Here is a 25,791-nt window from a genome sequence, read left to right on the forward strand (position 1 = left end):
CAATTATCTCAGGATAACTCAGTAATTTTGTTTTCTTTTCCCTTTCTTCCCCCAGTTCCCCACCCCTCAAGGCACACTATACTTTGACCCTTTACTCCCTCCCCCTTTGATCTGTTCCCTTCTTTTGCCCTCTTCTCCCTCTTTTCCACTTTGCTTAAATGTTCATTATGTATTGACTTATTCAATTTGTTCCCTTGCCTTGTGTTTGCTTGCAGGTTTGTGATCTTAGATCTGCTCCCTGGTAGGACTTCCACAGAGCAGAGGTGGAAGCTCTGGGCTTCTGTTTCTTTGGTTCGATCCAGAGTAGTGGGGACAAGAATAAGAAAGATGCTCCTAAGTCATTAGAATGAACCTTGTGTAACTTTTCTGCAGCAGCCAGAACAGCAAATTCTCTTCCTAATTATGTTTTGTTCAGGCTAATATTAAAATTGGTTCATATTCTCTGTCATCCGTCACATATCAATCCATGGTTGGATATCAGGTGCTAAGCAAAAGCAGCCTGGGACTTAAATACTTTCCACAAATAATTCTCAAACTGGCTCTCCATCATCAGGATGGCCTCTTGAGAAGGTAAGCATTTATGGGAGCCAAATGAGTGATAAGACCCTGCCGCCCCCTTTGTCCTTGCCTATTTATTCCAGTGTTCTCTTGTCCAGGTATCCAGCTTTGTGTTTTCTTCCACATTCTAGTTGTTCCATTTTGACTCTCCTTCAATAATGCCCCATGTTACCCTTTGCTTTCATTCCTCAGGAGCAAGTCAAAGAACACTGTTGAAACATTTTCTTCCCGAAGTCCTAGAGAAGTTTTAACCATTTGGAACCTTGTTCCCCCACCTCCCATCTCTCTCCGCATAACACATACTCTCTCATACTCCATTCCCAGGTTAGCACCCATCTCACCCCATCCGGGTTCCATGACAACACCATCGTGTGGCCTCTGACTTGGTCACAGGTCTCTCGTAGTGTTTCACTAGTATTGCCATCATCAGCCACTTTAGAGCAGTTCCCACAGCTCTCCCATTGCACCTCAACTCTGCTTACTACTCCCCTCTTATTCTTTCATTAGGAAAGTATTAAGGCCAGGACTAGTGGTAAAGCACACTGGGACCTGACGTTTCAAGGCCTAGGCTTTCTTTGTAATTATCCTGACTGGCAATTCTGACCCAGGGTAAAATTAAAATGATGGTTTTCTGCTTCCCTTTCCTTCTGCCTCTCAATGCTTCTCAGCATATTCTACAAGCCTACAAGTATCAAAAGGAAAGGACTCTTGGGTTTAAGAAGAATCAAAGTGATTTTAATATTTCAGTGAAAATACTATCTCTAGATTTCCTTCAGCTCTCAAGATATTTGCCTTTTGAGGTGGAGAATTATTAGTTGCCAGTTCCATCCTCCTCCCCCTTCACATTCCCTTCAAACAAAGCTTTTCTGTCAGGTTGATGATCCTGATCAAGGTTTTTAACAGGAATCTTTTATTTATTTATTTACTTACTTACTTACTTACATACTTATTTATTTATTCCCCCTCCCCCTTCCTCTCCAATTCCGAAGGATCTTTTGTCTTCTGAGCAAAAGAACTGAGAGATTGAGAGGGCTGGGTTTTTTTTTCCTCTCAAAGTAATTGGGGAAGTTATTTATTTATTTTTTAAACAAAGGATAGAAGACAAAAATAAAACCCAAACAAACAATATGAACCTATTTTCTTTCTCAGAAAAATTATTTTAATAGGAAAGAAAGAGAAAAGCATTGAAAATGTGAAAGAAAAAGGACCTTGGAAGAGAGGGAGAGGCAACGGACAAAATGAGGAAGGGCTGGAGAGAAAGACCTTGAGGAAATAAAGAGAGAAGAATTAGAGGAAGCAGAACTTTGAGAAATAAATGTATGAGTATGTAAAAGGGTAAAAGAGAAAAATGACAGAGCAATAGGAAAGATGCCCATTACCTGGGCTGTTAATCCACTGAGAGTTTGTGAAACTTATAGAAAAGAAAAAGAACTGGAATCCTGCCCTTAGGAAGGAAAGAGAACTAACTCTTTGCACACTCACAGCACCTAATGGTGCCTAAGTGCTCAAAAATGCAGGGTTGAATAGAATAGGGCTGCCATGGGTTGTTGTTTTCTTTTTCTGTCCAAATGAAAGGTTGGTTGGAAATTAATAGAAAAGAAAGAAACAAAGAACTCAACCTGATCAAGGTCAGGTTGGGTAGGGTTCACAGAGGTCACATTTTGTCAGCCTCTTCTTGTCTTACCCTGAGATTTTCTCTGGGCTTAGTTCTCTCCCTCCTCTGGATAGACACAATACCATCAGCTCTCAATTACTGGCACATAGATTTCTCACTATGGGGATTATCCATGGAAAAATTTTAATATCAGGCAGGTAGATTCCCTCTGCCATGCAGAACTTTTCAATGGTCAGTCCTGGTGTGAGCAGGGATTTAGAAATTCATTCAAATAACAGTCCAAGTCAACTCTAATAAGCAAGGCAGTTCTGCTTATTATCATCACTATACATTCTGAAGTTAAAAAAAAAAAAAGATTAAAATAATCAGTGCCTGGGTGCTATCCATGGGGTGGGGGCCTATCCTGGGTTTTTTAGGAGTTAACTATTTATAGATGCCCTTTAATCTGGGGACCCAAACAGCCTCCTACAGCCTCCAGGCCATGTTTACAAGACCTGTGAAAGGAAGATTATAGACAATTTGTATTATTTGTTACTTAAAATAGGTGACATTTAGTAGCTGCTTACTTACTATTGGCCAGGCATTCTGCTATCTGATTTATGTATCTTAACTTCTTAACTCATTTAATTAATTAATTTGTTCCACAAAAGACTTGAGGCAGTATGCACAGACACATTCAGTCAATGAAGTAAACAATAAATTAAAAAAAGACACTGGACATTGGGAGAGGATGGGGGTGATGTGACAGTCAGGGAAAGAGAATAAGGACAGAAGAAATAAACTGAAGTTGAGGTAAAGATAATATACTAAATATATGCATCAGAGATGAATTGCAAGAATAGCCTTGAGCTTCCAAGCAAACAGCACAAAGAAAAAAAATCAAAGTTAGTAACACAATTTATAATGTCCATAAAATAAAAACGAACCAGTGTCTTAGAAAAAGTATCATTACAAAACTTTCTCCCATGGATCCTCATAAAAGGACACGACCATGTTTTGAATCACATCCTGCGCAACATCCCTACCATAAATACAATTAGGAGTTTCATAGGGCTGCTTCTTAGAACATTCCTCAGTGCAAACTGGTGGCACAGTGCCAAATGTTCTGCTCAGTAAAAGCAATTCTTTGAGGAACCATTGAGTCTCAGTTTGCCACTACCTGATGGTTTGGCTTAGTCTGAGGATAAGTTTAGAGTATCTGGAGGAACAGCCTAGAGGTGGCTGACAACAGTGGGAGGGAAAGCTACAGATATAAAACAGGACTCCTGTGGCTTAGCTATTTAGGCCTTTAGTTCAGAGCTGCATCCTGGGATGAGAGAAAGCAAAAAACATCACAACCATCTCTGATATTCACAATTTCTTGGGAGGCATATGAAGGAAGGTAGGGGAGGCAAAACTCGAAAGATTATTTTCCTGAGGAGATGGGGCAAGGGGCCAACCAGCTGTTGTGATGTCTGGGGTCACAGTGAGATGACTAAGTGAGACTCACTTAAAATATTAAAAAAGTACTTTGACATTTAAAAACAATGTGCAGAGTATACCTAACCCCAAAATATCAGCTTAGCTTTTGGCCATCTTGAGGTTTGGGAAGATTAAGCCTCCTGGAAAAATCCTAAGGAGCATTAAAAGAGGAATTAAAGGTAGCATTAAACACAGTTAAGTAGCCCCAGCAAAGCTCCCAGGTACGTTAGCATTTCAGAGACCTGAGGGGCTACAATCAACACAGAGAATCTTTAACGCTGGAAATTATCCAAGGGAAGAAAGTCCACAATTTAATTATCCATCATAATTAATTCAGTGTCCAGAAATTCTTGTTTATCTGACCAAAGCCTTTTATGTTGTTGTTTTCCCTAAAAAGACTGTATTTTTTCTAATGGTTCAGGAAAAGCTTTTCCAGCCTTGGGCTGGGGATTCTGGAAAGGCAATACCTGATAAATGGAAGAAGACTGGAGGGAGGGCTGGTGTTCCCTAGCTGCTTCCTTGAAATCCTCATGGTGAGTGAGGGCAAATAAAGGGTGGAGCAGAGAGGTAGAACAGGCTGGAATCTCAGGCCCGGTCCCCTGACAATGAGCAGGGGTCTGGAACCTGCAGCTTGTTAATCATCTCTCAATGATTTTTGTTCCTGGCTTTAAACATTTACCCCTACTGGGTTTTCATGGCTTCACAAGCTATCTCCTTTTCTTTGATGTTGCCATGGCAACGACTCCAGGCATACAACTGCTGTCTGATTTTTAAATAAAGTTGAGATTTCTCTCTCAACCCTTCTTTCCCTTCACCTTCCTCTCTGTCCAACCCTCCTCCTACCTAGCTCTGTTTTCTTATCATTCATTACCTTATTCTCTCATTTCTTCCTTCCACCTGCCTCCTTTCTAAACCCTCTCCAATATCTTTGAGCTTCCAAGCTGGCCTTAATCCCCCAGTTGCCATGACAGTAAGAGTAGGCCCCTTAGGAGAGGGGGTGGGGCCACAGATCACAGGATAAGGGCAGGTGTGAGGAAGGCAGAGGAATCTGCTAGCAGTCCCAAGAGTGATGTCTCCCATATTCTTTGGGGACCACCACCTTCCTCTATGGGCTTCAGTTCCTAAGTAGATCCTTATCTCACCACCACCCCACACCCAGAAAGGACTTTTTGATCTGGGCAACTGAAAATGGTGGGAGGAGGCAGGGAAGTCCAGGGAGGTTAAGCAGTGGTTTTCCAAACTCTTATATAAAAGACATGGGTGCTGGTGGGGGCAGGGCAGGGTTAAGGTGAAAATTCCAGTTCTGGTGTCTGCTTTGGGGCAGTGAGTCACTTACCCTCCTGAGTCTTAGTTTTCATTGGTAACTTTCAGGGGTTAGATTAAATCTGTGATTTTGAAGTCTCGGCAGCTATGGATGGTGGGGGTAGGAAGTGAAGGTGACATGAGGCAGTGCAAAAGGCACCTGAGACCCCAAAGAGTTAGTCCTGTTGTCCGGCACCACAGGAGTCTACTTGTATCTGCTTGAAGCAGAGATGTGGCAGATCTTCCAGCAATCCTCATCACAGACTTTAGAATGGGTGTCCAAGCTGGTGCTCACAGGCCTCATGCAGCCTAGGATGGCTGTGAATGCAGCCCAACACAAAATCGTAAATTTACTTAAAACATTATGAGAATTTTTTGTGACTATGTGTTGCAATGTATTTAATGTGTGGCCCAGGACAACTCTTCTTCTTCCAATGTGGCGCACAGATGCCAAAAGGTTGGACACCCCTGCAAGATGTTTCTAGAGGAAGTCAGGGCCTCCATCCACCCACCCCCAGTAGATTGTTTAGGTAGCCGTCTTTGCCACCTGCCTGCTTCTTCCCCAGCCGCAACCCTGGATAGAGAGGTAAGTTATGGCTTAAGTGGAAACCTAATCATTTTTGAAATGGGCTGGAAGACAAAATATTTTACTTTCTGCTCAGCAATATAATCTCTCTTAAATTTTATGGGATAGAGCCAAGGTTAAATATTTGGCTAAAGGGAGAAATGGGTGAATATGTGGCATTTTAAAAAATGATATGGATTGGGAGTCAAAAGACTTGACTTCTAGGTTTAATTTTTCCTATGGTTAGCTTAGTGGTTCTCAATTGAGGTGATTTCATTCCAGGGGACATTTGGAAATGTCCAGAGACATTTTTATTGTCACACCTGAGGGTGCGAGGTGTTACTGGTTTCTAGCGAGTAAGGCCAGGGATGTTGCTAAACATCCTACAGTGCAAAGAATGACCCCCACTACAAATGATTAGCTTACCCATCTTGAGTAAGTCCTTAGTTTCCTTGCTCATACATTAACTACCTCATCCTCAGTCATTCATTTGACATACATTTTCTGAGTGTCTGCACCAGGCACTATTCTAGGCACAGAACATGGCGGGGGGTGGGTAAATCTAAGATCAAGACAGAGAAGGTTCTTGCCCCCAAGGAGTTTCCATTAACTTACTTATATTCACAACTCAAAGTGAACTTGTACAAGGTCACACAGAAAGTCCGGAGGGGATCTGGAATCTGAACACAGGTCTCCTGACTACAAACCCAGAGTTCCTTTTTGTTGTTGTTACTCTTCACCATAGAATGTTAGGATTCATTAACAGTAAGAGCCAACATATACTGCATGCCTAAAGCATCTCAGACACTTTGCCAAGAATTCTACATAAATAATTTTTAAAAGATTTTATTTATTTATTTTTAGAAAGAGGGAAAGAGAGGGAGAGAAACATCAATTGGTTGCTTCCCACACACCCCCATCTGAAGACCTAGCCCACACCAGGAATCCGAGAATCTAATTAGTGAGCTTTCAGTTCACGGACGGGTGATGCCCAATCCACTGAGCCACACCAGCCAGGGCTACACAGATTATTTAATGTGACCTTTATCACCACCCTATGAAGCAGATTCTGCTATTCTTCTACAAAAAGATCAAATAACTTGCATAGGGTCATGCTGGTATGCAGCAGCAGGTCCTTGATTCAACCCAGAGAAGTCTGTAATCCAGCTGCTGCTTTATCCAGAAGCTAAAAAGCACATCAGGGGCTGTGGACATGATCTAGTAAGCTCCTTCCTTACCTAACAGTTGAATAAACTGAGGCCCTGAAAGGACACGACTTGCCCAAGAAAAAGCAAACAAAGAAGAATCAAGACAAAAATCCCTGTCTCCTGACTCTCAGTCTAGGATCAGCTCTAATATATGCTCAAGCTTTGAATGTTTATAATCTTAATGGGGACAGAGAGTGGGAGGTGTACTATAAGAAACAAAGTCCCAATGCCCAAGAATCAAAGTTTGAGGAGGGGCAGGAGAGTGAGAGAAACTACTGGTTGTCAGAATTAAAAGAGTTGCCTTCTGATGGATAAAGAGAAATAGAGAATTCAAAGCTGGGTGGAATGGAGGACTAGGGGAGGGGGCTCAGAAATAAGAAAGATGCTTAGGAGGAGGGGCCCAGAACTGTAAAAAGCGGAGGATTTTTAGCAAGGCTCCTAGCCATATCATCACATGTCTTCCCTGGCCTCTTCCTGCTTTTCCAGGCAAATACCAGGTTCTACTTTCCTCCTGATTTGACCACTCATCATGGCACTTTAGGCTGAGATTTCCTGATTCACTCCCTTACCTTGGAACCCCCACCCTGTCCCCTAGGCTAGGGAAAGTGAAGAGCTTAGGATCTCCCCATATCCAGGGGCTTCTCCTGCTATCCTTCCTGGCAACCAGCCCCACCACTGAAGGAGGGGGCATAAAGACTGCCCATGTATTCCAGGACTCTCACAGGACAGTCCTTGAGACCCTCCCAAATTTACCAACATAGAACACAGCACACAGTAGGCACTCAGGACCTGCCAAGCTCCCTCTCAGCCCATTAGTTCCTATAGAGTCTCTTGCAGGTTCAGCTCATCTCCTCGAGTCCATTTAAAAAGGAGGAAAATAGGCCCAGAAGCTTCTCTGAGACCCTGACCCTCACTGAGTAGGCCCAGGCATGACTTATGATAGAGGTTGGGGTTTGTAATATTTGTTTCGTTTTTAACAAAACATAATCTGAGGCCTTGGGGAACTTGCAATCTGATAAAAAAAAAAAAAAAAAAAAAACCCTGAAAGGTCAGTGCTCTAAAACTGAGTATAAACTGAGTCTGTGAAGTGAGTTTAAGGGGAAGGTAGTCAGGAAGGGCCCTTGTGACCCTTCAGGCATCAGATGCGGGAGGAGGTAGAGGGCACAGATGGAGAAGAGAGAGAAGCCTACATAGGGAGGGCTTCAAGTATTTAGACAGACATTCTTGAGCACTGGCTCCTAGTATGGCCCAGGCTTTCATTTTTACCCCTCCCCCACAGCGCTGCTCTGGTAGGCCTCAGAGATGATTAAAACCAAAAGAATTTTAAATGTCTGGAATTCACTTTTTACCCTGATGCCAGTTGCCTATTTTCTTCTCTCTCCTCCCTCCTGATAATTTCTCCTCTTGAGAGAGCCGTTTGCTTCAGTCCTTTTTTCTGGCCCAGTTTGCTCTGAGATGATTCCTAGTACCCACCAGTTCACTTTGTTTTCATTTAAGGGAGATGAAGAGAGGGGGCTGGGTGTCTCAGGAAAATGGGAGGGAGGAGAAGAGGGTGGAGGAGGCTTGATCTTGCTGGTGAAATTTCCCAGAAAAAGAAAGTAGAAATAGCTTTCAGGGAAAGAAACCTGCCAAATGCTTATGTTCCCACAAGACTCTGCAAAACCTTTTCACAGACCAAAGCTAAAGTTCAGAGTAAAGCCAGAACACGTCTCTTCAAGGACAGAATCTTATCAACATGCACCCAAACCCTTGGTCCAGGGTCCCTCACTTTCCTAGAGCGGGCCAGACCATCCCCAAGACAGTGGACTACCTGTGTGTGGGGGACTCCCACTCTCCTTATCCCAAGTCCAGATCAGATATGAAAATGTATAAAAGCTTTGCTCCCATCCTTGTTCCTGAACAAATGATGCTTCTCCTGGGTTACCCCCGCTTTAGCCCTCTGAAATCAGTACCTCTGGCCTTGGCATGCAAACCAAATCGGAGAACCAGGGTCTCATTCAGGAAGAACCAGTCCCTTTTGTAAACTCCCACAGGATGGCAAAAGAGTAGGAAAATTAATCTTCTCATTTTATGTTAAGAAAACAGGCCCAGATCACTGTATAAGGTCACTCCATTAGAGACACAAATGGGGCTCAAATCTATAGCTACTCACATCATAGTGCTCTTTCTGTGTTGCCTCCTAAATACAGATGTTCCTATTGTAATGGCCAGGAACCCTGAGCTGAGCCAGAAGCTGCAAACCACGAGATGACACATTGAGACTTTTGGCACATGGGCAGCAGGTGCAGTGGACAGTCTGAGGCCTGGAGGTCAGTAATGGGAAGATCAACCCTGCCTGGAGCTGGTTGCCAATCCGCTCTGCACTGGAAGCATATCTGGCGAGAACGGACAACTTATTTGTAGAAAGAAAAACTGCACTGGGACAGGGTGTCCTGGGCTGTCGTGCCTTCCTTTACTGAGGAATTTGAAATAAAGTACCCTCGCTCCCTAATTTTTACAAAAATCAACTTATTTTATGTGGTTCCTACTAGGTTAGGCTAGGTGCTCTCATGTATAGTGGTAATAACAATAGTTGTTGTAGTAATAACAGCTATTTGTTTACAACCTTTCAAATGCCAAGGCCTCTGTTTTACCTATAGGGTCTGGCACAAATAATGCCTCTTTTTTATTACAAAATATTCTATTACAAAATCATAAGCATGTAATTCTGTAACATAACAATATCACACTCAAGCACACCATATGGAATTTTAGGTGAAATGTTCAAATTAAAACTATAAATTATTGCACCCATATTATTATTGTACCAACCACACTCAAGCAGGCCTTACTTCTGCGTGATCCTGTATATTGTCTGCAGTCCTTTCAAGATTTCCATTTACCAACAAAGAACCTAATACTCTGGTTATATAACAATTTCAATGTTTTATAGCTAGTTAATGGCAAAATAGTAGGATCCAATTATTCTGTTTTAAAGACCAAGCGCATTGGGTTATGGTCATGAAAGAAAAGTCAATCTAGAAAGGGAAAAAAATAAATATCCCCCATTCTCCATTACCTCCTGTGGGACTGGCAGGAGCTAGAGACACAGTGATAAATAGTAATGAGTGACAGACACATGAGTCCATGCTAGAGCTTCAGATTCTAATCCAGCTTGTATCTTAACTCTCTGGGTAAAATCTTTTGTCTCTTGGGCTTTTCACATCCATCACCTGGATACTGTCCTCTCTCCTCTCTAGGTTGGAAGGCCAAGGACAGCCCCAAGCCCTGTTGTGATGGCAGAACCAGAAGTCCAGCAAGTCCAAGGGCAAGGGCCCAGTGAGAACACTCTCTCTCCCTGTTTTTACATCATCTCTTGAGCCACACCTTCTCTCATCTCCAAAATGGTCATGATGAGTTCTTGTGGAAAACATGGTGTAGTGCTTACTGAAGTAGGTGTGAATAACTATTAGGTCTTTTTCCTCTTAATTTGATCACATTACTAAGAGATAATTTCCTAGTTATTTCCATGGGGTTAAGCCCCAGAGTAAGTGTCCTGCTCTGCTCAAAATAGAAAAATTCCCCAGGCCAAACCCTTGGTCCTAATTGGGTAATGGCCCTGCCATTCTTTTCCTTATCACAGCCTTTCCCACTCCAGCTTTCCTCATGTCCCAGAACATGTTTGAATGAACTTAACTTTGGCTCATCTCCTGCTAAACCCCACCCCACCCCAACAGGCCAAGGGATCAAGCAATGCAGCTCAGCCTGCCCCAGCGCTGGGGGATCGGGTGAGGCCTTCTGGAGGAAGCACTGCTGGCCTCCTTGTCCCCTTGCAGAGCCTCCTTGGGCCTCCTGGGCAGACTAGGGGTTCTGCTCACCACTTCATGTGCCCTCCTTGTTGCTGCTCAGATGTCCCTTTCTTCTTCTCCATTGGTCTCACCTACCCACTGCCCACTGCCCCCACCTTCCTTCAACATTTCTCTTCCCACTCTGCCCTCCACTCCCACCCCACTTCCTTCCAACCCCCTACCCCTACCAATGTGGAACAGGAGGTTATGAAAATAAGCTTTCTACCCAGGAGACTATAATTATCTGCTAAGTGTGAAAGCCAGAGTGATTAATTAAGAGATAATAAAAAGAAAAGGATATGGGCTTGGCTTTGATGATAGAACCTGAGGTAAGCTAAACAATTAGTATTGAGAGTTAGCTATAATCCACAAATTATCAAGCACCAAATACTTCAAGAACAGAGTGCATTTCACTCCTGCAAGTGACAGACAGACAACAGGAGAAAGAGGGCCCAGGGAGCATCCAGCTAGAGGGCAGAGAGCAGCCAGAGCCCTGGAACATGTGACTCTTCTAGTAGATGACAGCCTGACTGTGATGCAGATTGTCCTGTGCCAGGTTACCCCACAGTTCTTCCAGGATCCTGGGCCATAGCTACCCTTGAAAAAGAGTTACCACCCCTCATCATATACAAGAGTCCCCACAGGCAGGGCCCATGCTGGAGTCAAATTGTCCTCTCTCCCCCTAGACACATTAGCTCCTCCTCCTTGGAGGACTTGTCTGCTCTATCCTCAAGGGAACAGAAACTGCTTTAACACCATTCCTTTCTTGAGGTGCATGGCTGCCTGTACATGCTGGGGAGGATGTCACAAGGCTGGTTGGATATAAGTGCTGCTGGGGCCACAACTTGACAGGGCAACAGTGAAGTTCTCAATAACCAGAGCCTCCAGACCACATGGCCCTAGCTGGCCAGACCTCTTCCTGACCCCTACTCTCTTTCCACCAAGCCCTCCTGCAAGGTGGCCTCTTCTACTTTTTATTTCAATGGATTCTGCCCTATCAATCTTTCCCACCTCGTTCCATTGTTCACTCTGGCCTTCCCCAAGAACCTTCCTTAACTGATCCACCAGCTCCGGTATCTCTTTCCATCTTCTCCTGTATAAATGCACAACAGGGTTCGACGCCCTCCCCCTCACCTTATTTAAATGATCTTGGTATGTGTTTAGACCCCGAGGAAGATGGACAAACCTATCTCCCCTATTATAACTAGCTATCCAGTAAAAGAAACCAAATCTCTTCTCTCAAGTTCAAGTTTAGAGCCAAGAGTTTGCACTTACCTCACATCGCTCAGTATCCCAGGGATATGCCTCACTCCTTCATCAGATCAGGAGGTCTCCAAAGACAGACATCCCATTTCAGATATCCCCTCCCCTCCTTTCTCTGCCCACACAGATGTCATTAGGGATCCACCCAGTCCACCTAGGTAAGGCTGGGCTGAGGGCATTCTTGTGTGATTTCCAAAGGAAAATATTCCTGTTCTGAAACTAGAACAGGTCCTAACTGTAGGTAAGCCTACTTCTACCATCTTCCCTCTATGTCCTACTTTTCTATAGGTACCTGGTTCAGCAGCAGATGCCAAAACTCCTCTCAGCTTGTTGCCAGTGGAAGGAGGGTGAGGGGCCCTCAGGTCATTAGCTAGAGAAGATGTGAAGTACTCCAGAGCCCTCCAGGTCCCAGCTGCTCTGAGCAGCTGAGAAGAGGAAACTAGACAAGCAAGGGCATGGTGACTCAGCCACCAGGCTCCTATGAACATTAACCTTCTGGTCCTGACTAGGGACCACGGGAGGATATCCTTGGTGGTTTGTTGGAAAAGAAATCTGACTCCTAACAAGACAACCTGCTCTGGCTCATTTGGGGCCTCAGAGGTAATCTCACCTATGACCTCTCTGGGTTTGCTTCTCTATTATAAGGAACTTTGCCTTGAAGTGAGAGAAAATGAACCCTTTGGGGAAAATGTTACTTATCCAGACATAGAGAATACTAGAGACTTATTCAGTTACAGTCCTTAATAAGAAGGTTTTTTATTTCCAAGGAGGAAAAAGAGGGGTCAGGTTAGACCCAAAGAGCTTCCTGCTCACCAGGGATTATTAAATATAAAAGTAAGCAGAGAGAGCTAATAAAATTCCTTTCTCTTCAGAAAAAGGACAAACACTGATGTGTCAAGGTTGATTAAAATTAGTCTTTATCTAAAGGAGTGTCCAAAGATGTTAGGATTCTTAAAGAATCATCTCCCCATTTTCATTCCTGACCCCATGTTCTAGGTTTTAGGAAGCTTAAACTGATTGATCGCACCTACTTCTTGATTTACTCTGAAATCCCTCAGGACTTATGTGTGTAGTTTGCAAAGTGCCCCTTTGAACTTGCAGATGGCTGAATATGTGTCTGTTTTCCAGGGGACAGGAGAGGATGAAGGATAATTAATGGGAGGTTCCTGTTCCCCTTGTGGACAGAATTCCCTAGATATAAGGGCCAAGTGAATCAGGAGGACTCTGAAGGTTGAGGTTCCCTCTTTTCTGGCTTGTGGATCTTCTCTACATCCTGGAGCTCTGAACACAGATAGAGAAAGGAGGGAAAGAGTGAGTTAGCTCATCATGTTGGCCGAACAACCATTAGCTCCATGTGATTGTGAGAAACTGACCTGTCCAGAGATGGTACTCCATTGTTCCCACCAAATCATGCTTCCAGTTAAGCCTATGAACCATCATCCTTCTCAAATCACACAATTTGTTCATGACCCAATTTTCAAGCCAAAGCCCTGTCTAGCAACTCTGTGAAAAAATGTCTTCTCCCAAATCTACACCAAATTGAGAGCTGGATTATACGGGAATTTTTCATAGAAGAAAAAAAAAGAGTGCAAATGCCCAACTGGCTCAGTCATGGAGGGGTTGCCACCAACATACTAGGTGGTTGCTGTTGAACTCTGCAGTTGCCAGCTATTGGCATGAGCGCACATCTAATGGGGTGGGTTGGGGGAGGCTGAGAGCTTGTGAGGTAGCAGGGACAAGGCACACAGGGCACGTCAATCTTGGGGTCAGAGAAGGGCACACCGGCAAGCACCATACCCACTCCTGTCTCACAAACATACAGGTACTCCTGAAGCAATGACCCACCTGAGCTCTGTTATACAACTAAGCTGCTGAAAAGTGAATTGAGTTAAATGAATCATACCCTCTCTTGACTCAAATGAATCCTATCTTCTCTTGACTCCCATTAAAATGTTGAAGATCTATTTCCCTAGAGGAAAGCATCCTGTAACATTTCAAAGTGTGGTCCCAGGACCAGCAACATCGGCATCATCTGGGAGCTTGGTGCCAATGCAGAAAATGCTCCTGACTTTCTTATTCAAAATATTCACTTTAACAAGATCCCCAGCTATCTCAGAAGCAGGTTAAAATTTGAGTATCACTGTTCTAACACACTGGATTGAAACCTTCTAGAGAGACAGGGCTAAGATTATGGTTACCCTTACTGTGCACTTCCAAGGGCTACTTTTTCAGGACTTAAAGTAGAGCTGCTGTCACTGCATTTCACAAATGATGAAACTAAGGCTCATGAAGGTGAAAAGGCCACTCAATCTTCAGAACCACAACACAGACCTAATTCTATACAAAGTTGCTTTCTATTACTCTGTGCTGCTGTCTCCAAGCTCCCACTGCAGTGCATGGCAGAGACCATAAATTCAGGGGTACTACATCAATGGTCACCTCCCTTGGCATACTTAACCAATACTTATCTGTATTTGGACTGTTATTTGTTCTTCGTTCATGCTATTGTCTACCTACCTCAGATCTGCCTTGAACTATGAACTGTAAAAAACAGGCACTGTGCAATATTAATAACTTCGATTTACTGAATATCTATTGTGTTCCAGATTCTGTTTCTTTATTGTAGATTTCTTCATTCAGTCAACTCCCCGGGGTAGGTATTATTGCTTCCATTTTATAGATGAGAAAACTGATGATCCAGTTAAGTGACTTGGTCATGACCGCAGAGGTGGTACCCTTACTGGGAAAAAGACTAGTTTACCTACAGGCCCTCTGTCAAGGAGGTCCCACTGCACTTGAGGGATTACCCAATTCCGGGGTTGTGCTGAAAGAGGCCAGTCTTATGACATAACCCTGGTAAAAAAACAAAGGGTTATGTACAGGCTTTACAGGTTCCCATCTCAATTTTCTGTATAAATACAGAGCAGCAAAGCTGAAAATAATCCAGAAGTCACTTCACCTAGGTTTTGTAATGCATTCAAAAATCCTTTTTTTCTTTTCTTTCCTTTCTTTTTTCTTTCATTCTCCCTCTCTCCCTCCCTCCCTTCCTTTTTTTTCCTTCTTTCTTTCCTTCCTTTCTTCCTTCCTTCCTTCTCTTTCTTTCCAAAGCCAGATTTTCCTTTCTAATTATATTTGGTTTAAAATGACATTGAAATGAATTTGGATTCTCACTTCACCCACTGCCTAGTGAGGGGGACTTCCCAGGTGTGTGCATCAGTAACAGGTACATCAGTCTAGGATCAAACATCATCCACACGGTAGCTAACTTGAGGGTGGATGCTGAAGAGCTGACAGCACTGGCAGTGGCAGCCACCATCAGTGTGTGTGTAGAAGAGGTGGGCAAAGAAGGGTGTCCCCCGACCCAGTCCCACAGTGATGTCAAGCTGGTAGATTTCCAGGGAGGTTAAGAGTGAGGCTAGAGCAGCAAATTTGGGGTTTGGTATTAAAACCCAAGAGTCCTGCTGTCCACAGGAAAGTCCTTCTGGATGACTAGGGAATCAAGATGAAGAAAACCTCACCTCTCTCAAAGCTTCATCCTGCCAGGCTGCCTATCCCTGGCTTTCCGTTCCTTTATATATGCCTTCTCTCCTCCCATTGTCTGTCTGTCTATCTGTCTCTCTCTTTCTCTCTGCCCCCATCTATGAATCTCAATCCCTTGCTTTTTAATAATCTCCCAGTTGGGAAATAATGGCAAAAAGCAGTTAAAAGCATCTCATGGCTTGACAATGTCAGGTAATGGGGCAAGCAGCTGTCCAAGGCTGATCCTGGGAAACTTCAGGAAGGAGGAGAAAACTAAACTAATTACAAAGACAAAGTTAATTTAGAAATTAGCTCAGTTAAGTTGAGTGGGGGTAGGGTGGGAGTGGAGAGAATGGAACAGTTGGACATAACAGGTTGGGAGATTTGGGAAAGTGCACTTTATATAAACTGTCTTTGTTTATCGAAATCATAATCCTTGGGATGAGCCACTTCTTCAGATTCCTCGGTTCCTTCCATCTGGAGCAGGGGGCACAATCAGGGATTGTCTAGAGCTCCAGCCTCAGCCCCTAAGCCTCACATCTGTGGAGGTCCCCTCACGCTGCCAGGCTCCCTCCTCCACTCCTCTCAGTCTATCACTCTCTGTCTCTCTCTCTGTCTGAGACAGTTAGACTTCAGCATTTTTCACATACCTCTCTCACAACCTTTCTTTATCTTACAGCATTGCCAATATATGTTTGTTTATACATCCGTTTCCCACACTCAACTCAGAGTGTCTCAGGAAATGGACTAAATTCCATTTACCTTTTTATCCTGGTGCCTAGGTGAGAGCCAGGCTCAACCAGTAAAAAACCACCAAACAAACAAACAAAAAACCCCACTTTCTTAGTTGAACACAGGCTTTAACCCTCCTTGCAGGAATGCAGGAACTCTTCAAACGTTTCTATTTGAAAAACCAGAGCTCACTTCTTTTCCAGAGGTTTAAAAGTCTCTAGTGTCAGCCCCCCAAAATGAACATACACCTATTGCTACAGACCAGAGGAAACAGCCCAGGCCATGACCGTGTAGACATTGGCCCTCTGATGAAACCATGATTCCCTCCAGACTCTATGTAGGGCAGATCCAGCCTAGTCTCAAGGGAACAAATGACAAAGACCTTAGGTATGCACCAGGCTGCAGGGCTCTCCTCTTGGTATCTTTGAAGTCTGCTTCTGGGTGCATCTTTATCTATAGCAGAAGATTCTTAGAGAAAAACAGATTTTCTCATTATTCCAAAGCCTCCCCAACTCAAGTTACAGATGTGAGACTTCCCAAGGGGGAGCTAATACTTCTCTGAGGTTTTCTGCCCACACCCTGATGGTCTGTCTACTTCACTTTTCTTCTTTTTTCCTTCTCTCCTTTCCTCCTTTTCCTGCTCCTTCTTAATTAAGGGGTTGAAAATCTCAATAGCAGCTCCAGCAGATGAGGAGTTTAAGAAGAGGAGGAGGGTTGGTGAGGAATGAGGTAGGAATATTACTGGTTCTTAACATATTCTTTAAAAAAACATTAATCCTTGGCTCTCTTCTTACAGGATAATCTCTGGACTGGTTTTTCAGGGCCTACACGAGTCTGGTCCCAGAATCTAGTTTTTTGGATCACCTAATTTATTTCTCCCCACCCCAAATTCTCAGCTGCATCAGCCTCTGTGTACTCTGAACATTCAGGCAGCCACATGTTGGCCAAGGAAGTTCGGTCGGTCTGATAATGCTCTCCATCTTCCTGCCACATCCACATCCTGTCCATCCTTGGATCCTCTCCCTCCATGGAGCATTTCCTGGTCTCTTCAACCCACAACAAACTCCTTTCCTGAACGCTCCAGCTCTGAACTTGTACACCACTATCCAGGCACCAATCATCTTGGTGTATGTGCAGTTTAGTTTCTTGGAGAGAAGGGACCATTTGATGTCATTTTTAAAATTCCCCATAAAGTCTACCAATATGTTTTATACATCATAACATACATTTGCTGATTTGAAAAAAATTCTTCCCATCTTATGGAAGAGGAAATTAAGGTCTACTTAAGTTTGGTAATTTGCACCTAAATCAGGAAATGGGGCCCTTAAGGGCAGGGACAGTATTTTACTCATTTAGCAATACCAGTGCCCAGCACATAATAAGCACACAACCCATTTCTGCTGAAGGGAGTAACTGAGGCTTTACTCTCGCCACACATCTTCATGTTGCTTTACAAGGAAATAAATGGCAGAGAAGAAAAGCACCAAATGACCCAGTCCAGGAGAATCTATGATTCCTAACCTGGCCTGTGGGTGAAAAAGCACCAGAGACTCTGGCTCCTGCTGTCCCTTCCCTGCCTGAAAACCCAGGCCCACTGCCTTCTTGAAGATTCTCCCATCACCTTCCCAGAGCCAGGCTACCAGAGGAAGGAAGCAACAGCCTTATCTCCTGGGAAACTAATGAAATTTGCTAGGGAGTGCTAGAGATTTCCACTCTTGGATTTAAGATCCTTAATCCTGAGGAGATTGGTTGGTTGCAAGGCCCATTTATTTCAATACAATTCCAATTTTGTTAAATGAGCTCCAGGAGGGCAGAGAGAAATGAGGCTTCAGCCTCTGCAGACAACAGAGGTTAATAAAAGCTGCTAGAGAGAGTGAGACTGTGGAAGGAGAGAAAAACTGGGAACTTGGCGAGAGCTGACAAAGGGATAGAGAATGGAATGGAAAAAGAAAGAAAAGTGTGATTATGAACAATGTCTGGAAGCTAGAGCAGCTTGTATCCTAAGTGGTCAAAGAACTTAATCAGGTTCATATTGTCTGTGAATTAGAAGCAGGAAGGTGTAAAAACTGGGCTGCAGGATGGAGAGGGACCAGAGTTAGTGCAGAACACAAGGGTTCTGACTTTCACTTTCTCATTTATCAGAGGAATACAGAACATGCAAGACAAGACAAAAAGTAGTGCCCTCAAAAAGCAATGATGGCTGCCATAGCTAGAAGTAAACTGGTACACAGAAATGTGGCAGGGTTATGCACCAGTGCTCTGTTGAATGGAAGGACTGAGGTATTTGTCCATACACGTATGGGGTAAGAAATGGTCACATGTGCAAATGCATGTGAGGGCATGTGTGAATTATGCACCTGCATGTGGGCACACATGCTGGATACAAAGACTACATCTGCAGGCTTGCATGCAGCAGTGATATAGAAGACATGGACATGGCATTGTTCAGGGTTTCCTACTGGGAAGCAATCCCTTTGCTTCACTCCAACTTCCCTACTTGGGATCTAGTCCTGGCTGTCACTTATTAGCTATGTCATCTTGGACTTAACTTCTTTGGGTCTCTCTTTGTCCACCTATAAAATGCAGATAATTCTTACCTTTAACAGATTATTGTCAGTATTAAATTAGCTACTAACATGTGCAAAACACAAAGTGGGCCCTCCACGAATGTGAATGGCTTTCTCCCTCACTTGGAATGATCCCATTCTCTTTCTGGAGTCCTGAGACTGCCTCTCCTTGGCTTCACATTTCAGGATCAAGAACATAGCTGCCTCTTTTTCCTTCACTTCTGACCACCTACCCACACACCTAAGCCTTTTCCCAGTCAAAGGGTCTAGCATATTCTAGTAAAATTGTCTGTGGGCCCCGGGAAAGGACCAGACAGGAGCTGGTAGGTTTGAAAGGGTACAGCTTTCTCTGCTCTTGAATCATGGAGAGGAATTTCCCCATCCTCAGTTGGAAAGAGCCCCCAGGTATTGATAATGGAGCAATTAAAAAATTTTCCCCCTAGCCCCTCCCTTCAATTCAACTTCCACCTCTTAGCAACTCATTTAACCTCTTGAAGGCTGTTTTCTCATCTATTAAATGGAGAAATAACTACCCTGCCTACATCACAGGATGGCCTATCAAATGAGAAGGTACATGTCAAAATGTTGCTAAAATTGGAAAGCACTTTATAAAGTTAAAAGACTCAAATGGGGGATGAGTTATTTACAAACCTCCCTCTCCTGACAGAAAAGGGGCAGCATGCACAGTTCTCCACCCCCACTGAATAAAACACATAACTATCAAAGCAAGGCACAGAGATGGATGCAGGCTAGGTGTCCTGGGCTGAGTCTTGTGGAAGAAGACTGAGAGGCACTAGGAAGAGCCTTTTTGCTATTGAGAGGAAGATGAAAAGAAAGAAGGCCTCTCCCCTGCAGAGCTGCCTCAGCTCGGAGGCCGTGCACTGTGACGTGGCTCTGCAGTAGACGGTGCCTGTCCCAGCGCAGGCTTTGTAGTGACACAAAGAGTTTCAATCTGGGGTCTAACATGCCAGGTATGGCCTTGAGCAGGTTAATTAAACTCAGCTTTGGTTTCCTCATCTATAAAATGGGAGTAACATTAACTCCACTAGGTCCTTAAAAAGAATAAGTAATAATGAATTTAAAAAGCACACAATAGGAATTCAATAAAACGTCACTTTGATGCTTTGGTATGGAGTCCACCTCCTTACCACTTTTCACCACCCTAGGCCAAAGTAGAGCCTCCCATAGGAGACTGGAACAGGCCACTCAACACCCAGCCTGCAAGTCTGTCAAGGACAGGGTTGCTTTGGAAGCTGACTGTCCTGGGATTGTCCCCAGACTCCCATTCAGCACTTCCCTTTGTAGGATTCTGTACCTCTCCAGGAGTTTGCCTTGCGTTAAAGTTCCCACATTTGTAGTTCACGGAGCTAAGGCTGTGTTTATTAATAATAAACACAGGTTGAGAAGCATTTCATTTGCCTAGTAAAGTATTTTCTTTAAAAAGGCAGATATGAGCACCATCAATCATCAAAGAAAAACCACTCAACACCAAAGTATGTAGAAGGACAAAACTTTAGAATAAAAGATTGTTTTAAAAATTTTAATAAGTTTATCTTTATGAGACACTCACTCCCTTTTCCTCCTACTTTTCATTCTGCAATGAATGAAAAACCTTGCCCTAGCCCAGCATCCATTCCTGCTGGCCTGTGGGATCCCTGGCAAAAGAGAAGGGTACAGGCTTTGAGGCCAGCTGGTTCCCAGAACTGGTTAACAAGATACTTAACCTGCCTAAGCCTCAATTTCTCATCCATGAAATGGAGATAATTACAGAGCTGATCTCAGGGGACCATTGTGTAGATTAAATTAGATATACATATAAAGTAGCTAGCACGGGGCTCCATAAATGATCCATATTATTTCCAGACTCTGAAATGTTGCCACTTGGGATTAGTGTCCCTCCTCATTGCTCACAAAAGCCTTGGTTCCTTGTCACCAGAATACCATCATCTTCCACTTTGCTCTCTCCCCAATTCCCTTCCCCAGACTTCTTCAGAGTTCTCCAACCAAGGAAAGGCTGGTCAGTTTCCCCTTCTGGGTCTGCCTGCCACAACCCAGTTCTTTCTATTAAGACATACAAGAGGAGGTGCTGAAGCCCAGGATCAAGAATCTGTGCAGCTAGAGCAAGAAAAACAAAAAATAAGCATAAAAAAAGGGCTGGAAAGGAGATACAGACAACTCAGTTGCTTACCCCTCTATGTCTAGGTACAGAGTCATAGCCAGAAGCATTACTGAGCACTTCTCTCTGTGTCAGACACTGTTCCAGGCACTTTACATGGATCAACATACTTAAGTGCCATTGAAATTTTATGATATATTATTTCTATCCTCACTTTACAGATGAGTAGACTGAGGCACAGATAAGACATATACCTTGTTTAAGCTGACAGGGCTACCAAGTGGCCTAGGTAGGGTTTAACCAGGGAACTGGGATTTTTTTTTTTTTATTGTTATTCAATTACAGTTGTATGCCTTTTCTCCCCATCCCTCCACCCCACCCCAGGTGAACCCACCTCCCTCCCCCCTCTCCACCCTTCCCCTTGGTTTTGTCCATGTGTCCTTTATAGTAGTTCCTGTAATCCCCTCTACCCACATTTAATCACCATTTAATACTGCCTTCTAACACTGTAGCACTCTCATCAAATCAATTGTAAGTGTCAGAAACTGAAAGGATAATAAAAAAATTAAGACTGGGTCTCTGATGATATAAAGAGGGCCTAGAGAAGCTTTCATTAAGAGTGTACAGTTCTCAAGTCAAGGGGGTGAATTCTAAAACCCAGAGGACGGCCTTTGCCCCATACCACCAGAGAACCAAGGCAGGGCAAGACAACCAACCATGCAGAAGGAGAGAAGGTGAGAAGACCTAGAGGACTCCATGTCCTCCTGATCAAGGGCTGTGGCCAGAGATAATGACAGGCACTGTGTACTGTATGTATGCCGTCCCTTTAGGGCTAAGTGAGTGGAAGGTAGAGTCCAATCAGAATCAAGGAGGGAAGCCTGGTATCCTGATTTCTGCCTTGTCTACCCGCCTCTTCCTCACCCTCCAGGCCTGCTCTGAGCTAAGCAGACAGAAGAGGGACATCTGAAGTGTTTGTATCTGTGTGTAGTGTGAAGAGGAGAGACTCAATACCCAACTACTCTTTTTCCAGACTCATGTTATCTGCCAGGATGTAGCTGTGTTCAGAGAGTTGAAAAACTGAGAATTTAGGAAGACCTCAGGCTTCTTGCCTTTAGTTCTCACCCTGCCTCCCAGAAGGTGGCAGGGATGTCCAGAGGACCTCTGGGAGTTGAAGGGACAGAGTTTTCTCCCACCCCTACCTCCACTCCTCACTCTGGAGGCAGCTCCCACCTCAAGCCAGCCTGTCATCCCACATTGCTCTGATTAGCTATAATCTTTCTTTTTCAATTTCTCCCCTCCAAGACTGGGAGTAAAAAAATCCCCCAGAAAATGATTAAATATTTCAATTTTCAGCACAATCAGTCTGAGGAGCTGGTGCATGATGGAAATAGAGGTAAGGATAATGGTTTTCATTTAGATAAGATACAGAAAATTATTTAGTGAAAAATGAAGCTGATGAAGCCCACTGACATTCTTTTAAAATGTGATTTTTATTTCTCTGCCTAGGATGAATATCCCCTACCCCCTTTTCTCTGTTCCCCTCAGTTCAATTGCTTTCTCATGCCACCTTCTCCCCATTTCCCACCACCATCTCTCAGTGCCCTGGCAATCTCCATTTCCTCTCTCACCGCCCCAGTCCCTGACCTAGAATACCTTTCTATAGATGGAAGCTAAGTAAAGGAGGTACTACAGCTTCCCTGCCACCCCATCTCCTCAAATCTCCACTTTTTCTATCCCTGCCTCCACCCCAGTCCTTACTAAGCTTCCCAGAACACTCAGTAGTTATTTCCTGTCCCCTCTGGTCTATTTTCTCCCTTTCTTTACTTTGGCATTCACTCATTCTCTCCCCTCCCGCCCCGCCCCCAACCCCTCAATACTTTTGCACACTTTCATCGGGTCTTGTTTTCACTGCTGTTGGAGGCAGGGACATGGGAGCTCAGCTAACCCTCAACCCCTCCCCTCTTTCCAATGAGAGAAAGGCACAAAACACACTTCTCTCTTTCTAACAATTTTTCTCCCCGATTCAATCCACATGTTTCCTAACTGCAGCTTTTGTTTCTTGAAGCTCATTTGTATCCATGATGCTGACATGTAAGAGCTGCAGGGAAAGGAGCAGACATAAGCTTGCCTCCAATTCATACCAGTACTGACCCAGCTGCATGCCCCCACCCCTATCCTTCCTCTCTAGCAGCCTGGTTGAACAAAATCAGAACTTAAATCATGCTCCCAACTTTCTTCCAAGTGGCTGGCTTGGCCAGCCAACCTCAGGACCAGGCCTCCTTTCTACTCAGCCCCCAGCACAATTCCTACTCAGCTCAAACCAGAAATGTGTGCCCCTCTCATATCTCATGTGTGTGTATGTGTGGTGAGGGGGAGATGATGGATCAAGATTCATCCCCATCAACTCAGCCAGGCTTTGCTTTTGGAGCTTGGGAGGAGCCCTGCAAGGAGAGAAGGGATCCAGAATAACAAGCCACCCCTAACAACACACCCACAAACCCAGGAAGGCAGGACAATAAAAATGACGGAGGGTATTCTATCCAAGCTGACTTTCTTCTTTCCAGAATTTTCCCACCCCCAAAAGACACCACCTCCTCCATTTTGTGCATCTCCACAGGCGTCTGACTACATGAATGTCTGTTCAAGTTTCTTTGTTTGCTGGACGGTTGGTATCTATAGGTTTTCAGTGTGCGTGTGTGTTGTGTCCTTATAAATGCCTGCTTGCATACATGAACTGTGTCTAGGAGTTTTGATGTGTCTGGGTGCATGAATGTGTAAGCATGTGCAGATATAGAGAGGAATCTGTCTTCTTTAGATGTGCCAGTGTCTTTGTGTTTATGTCTGTCTCAGTGTGGGGGATGCTTGTGGGCCTGTCTGCCTCAGTAGGTGAGTAGTCTGTTTCAGTGTCTATGACTATTTTTTTGGTGTTTGTGTGTCAATTTCTGTCAGCTCCATTTTTGGGGGGTGGGGGGACTAGCTTACAGTATTAAATCTTCGTTAGACTCAGACCCACAAACAAGAATTCACTCCCGCAGACTGCCCAGTCCTGACTGATCTGGGCTCTTTATTTCTCTTTCCCTCCCCCACCCTCCTGATGAGGGTGCACTAACCTCATTTCTTTCAACCTCTCCCTCATCTCTTAGCCTCCCCCCCCCCCCCCCCCCCCCGCCGCCAGTTCCAAACAAGCTCTTATCAATACTTTCCTGACCCAAACTGGGGTGTTAATCGTCCCCACCCCTAAATGCCCTCCTCCATATCAAGCCGGCCTGAAACTGCCTTTGGAACTCCGGAGCCTCCAATGGGGCAGGGATTCCAAATCCCTACCAGGAACCCCGAGGCAACCCTCCCTTTCTCCAGAGGAGCAGCCCCAGGCAATCTGGAACCCCATCTCCGACTGGGTCCCCCGAAGGACTAGGCTGGAGTAGGAGGATTTCCTTAGCAACACCTTCCCAGGCCTGGGTCCCCAGCTTTCTGCGCACCTCCCACTCCCCCAAATCTGAAATCCCAACCTCTTTCCAACCATCCCCTCGGGCAGGACCCAGGCGTTCGGACTCCCGGCCTCAGAGGATGGAAAGGTAGGTAGGGCTGCCAGAAGCTTGGGGAAAGACTTTGAACGTTCGGGTCTCTTTTATTTTCTCCGTTCTCCCGCGCAGCGACAGACAGCAACTTGGTCAAATCAACCGAAAACTAATTCTTTCCCAGCCCCAGTTACTCCGCGCCCGCGCCCCAGGGCTCTGCTCCTGGACCTAGCCCCCGTTTCATGGCGTCGGGACCCCAGGGCCGCGGGCCGCCGGCCCCCCATTACTCCCACAGTGGGGGTGCTGTCCCCCAGCCCCCGGGTGGGAGTCGAGTCCTGGGCGGACTGGAGCCTTCCTTACCTTGGGAGAAAGTATCGGAGAGAGTGAGGATCCAGATGAGGAGGCTCAGCATGCTGTCTGCCCGCCCTGCGCCCGCCCGCGGCTGGGCCCGGAGTTGGCTACAGAGCCAGAGGAGATGGCTGGGGAGGAGGAGCCCGGACCGCCCCCGCCCGCGCCCGCCCCCTGCACACACGCGCACACACGTACACACTCGTGCGCACAAACTCACTTCCCTTCCCTCTGCTCTCTTTATCTCTCTTTCCTCCCAGTCCGGTTCTTCGCTCTCTCTCGTCCCCCCTCCCCCTTTTATTATTTCTAGCCTCAAGCTTTATCTTTCTGTGTTTCTTTCCTCCCTGCTCTCCCATTCTCTACCCTTCTCCTCTTTCCCTCTCTCCCTCCCTCCTCTTGACGTCTACTCTTCCTCCACAGCCCTCCTTCTCCTCCTCCAACCCACGCGCGCGAGCGCGCACACACACACACACCCCTCGCTGGAACGTAGATGGTAAGAGAGCAAAGAGAAAAAGGGATTGAGGGCAAAGGCAAAGGGGGTAACAAATGAGACAACCACGGGCAGTGGGACAGGGACGACTGGACACTACTTGCCCACCCGTTCCTCTCTCCCATTTATATTCACAGTCTTGGTACCGGGCTGCTGAACTAGGCAGTGGATTAGGGAGGCTGGACATGGGCTAAGGACAAACCTCTAGTGGAGGATAGTGATGGGGAAGGAAGAGCGTGGTAGTACATTTGTGTGGGGGGGTGGGTGTGTGTAAGTGTGTTTGGGAGAGGAGAGGGTGGGCAGGTGGTGTCTCATGGAATCAAGAATCATAAAGTCGGTAACCTGTCCAGATGGCTCAGTTGGTTGGAACCGCCTCCCCTGCACCAAAGGGTGGCTGTTGGATTCCTGGTCAGGGCACAAAACCTAGGTTGTGGGTTTGATCCCTGGTCAGGGCGAGCAGGGGAGGCAATAAAAATCTCTCTCCCTCTCTCTAATATCAATAAACATATCCTCAGATGAAGATTTAAAAAGAAAAAGCATAAACCCCCTTTCTTGTGTTTTGTTTTCTTTGTTAATCCCACACTCTAGGTTTCCCAAATTGAGAATTTTTAATTGACTAATGAATGATGGGGGAAGATTCCTTCCTCTCCCTAGAGAGCTGTAGAATCTGCTTCCTGGATCCTCCTGGAGCCCCTGCCAGGA

At 45.0% G+C, this 25,791-nt stretch overlaps 1 protein-coding gene across 7 annotated transcripts in view; it reads right to left on the minus strand.

The window, feature by feature from the left end:
* KIRREL1 (kirre like nephrin family adhesion molecule 1) overlaps positions 1 to 24,743 on the minus strand; it is a 106,482-nt gene extending 81,739 nt beyond the window's left edge. For 3 of the 7 annotated variants that reach the window (XM_053915179.1, XM_053915180.1, XM_053915177.1), the window contains exon 1: positions 24,612 to 24,669. Coding sequence is in view for 4 of the 7 variants with exons in the window: in XM_024574696.3 (XP_024430464.2) it covers positions 24,612 to 24,663 (52 nt within the window). In the remaining 3 variants the exon portion in view is untranslated. Of the gene's footprint in view, positions 1 to 24,611 lie in introns of all 7 variants that reach the window. The other 4 variants (XM_024574696.3, XM_071220125.1, XM_045181830.2 and 1 more) reach the window with 2 other exon arrangements.
* Between the last annotated feature and the right edge of the window lie 1,048 nt (positions 24,744 to 25,791).

This window comes from Desmodus rotundus, chromosome 12, assembly GCF_022682495.2.
Source record: "Desmodus rotundus isolate HL8 chromosome 12, HLdesRot8A.1, whole genome shotgun sequence".
Lineage (NCBI taxonomy): Eukaryota > Metazoa > Chordata > Mammalia > Chiroptera > Phyllostomidae > Desmodus > Desmodus rotundus.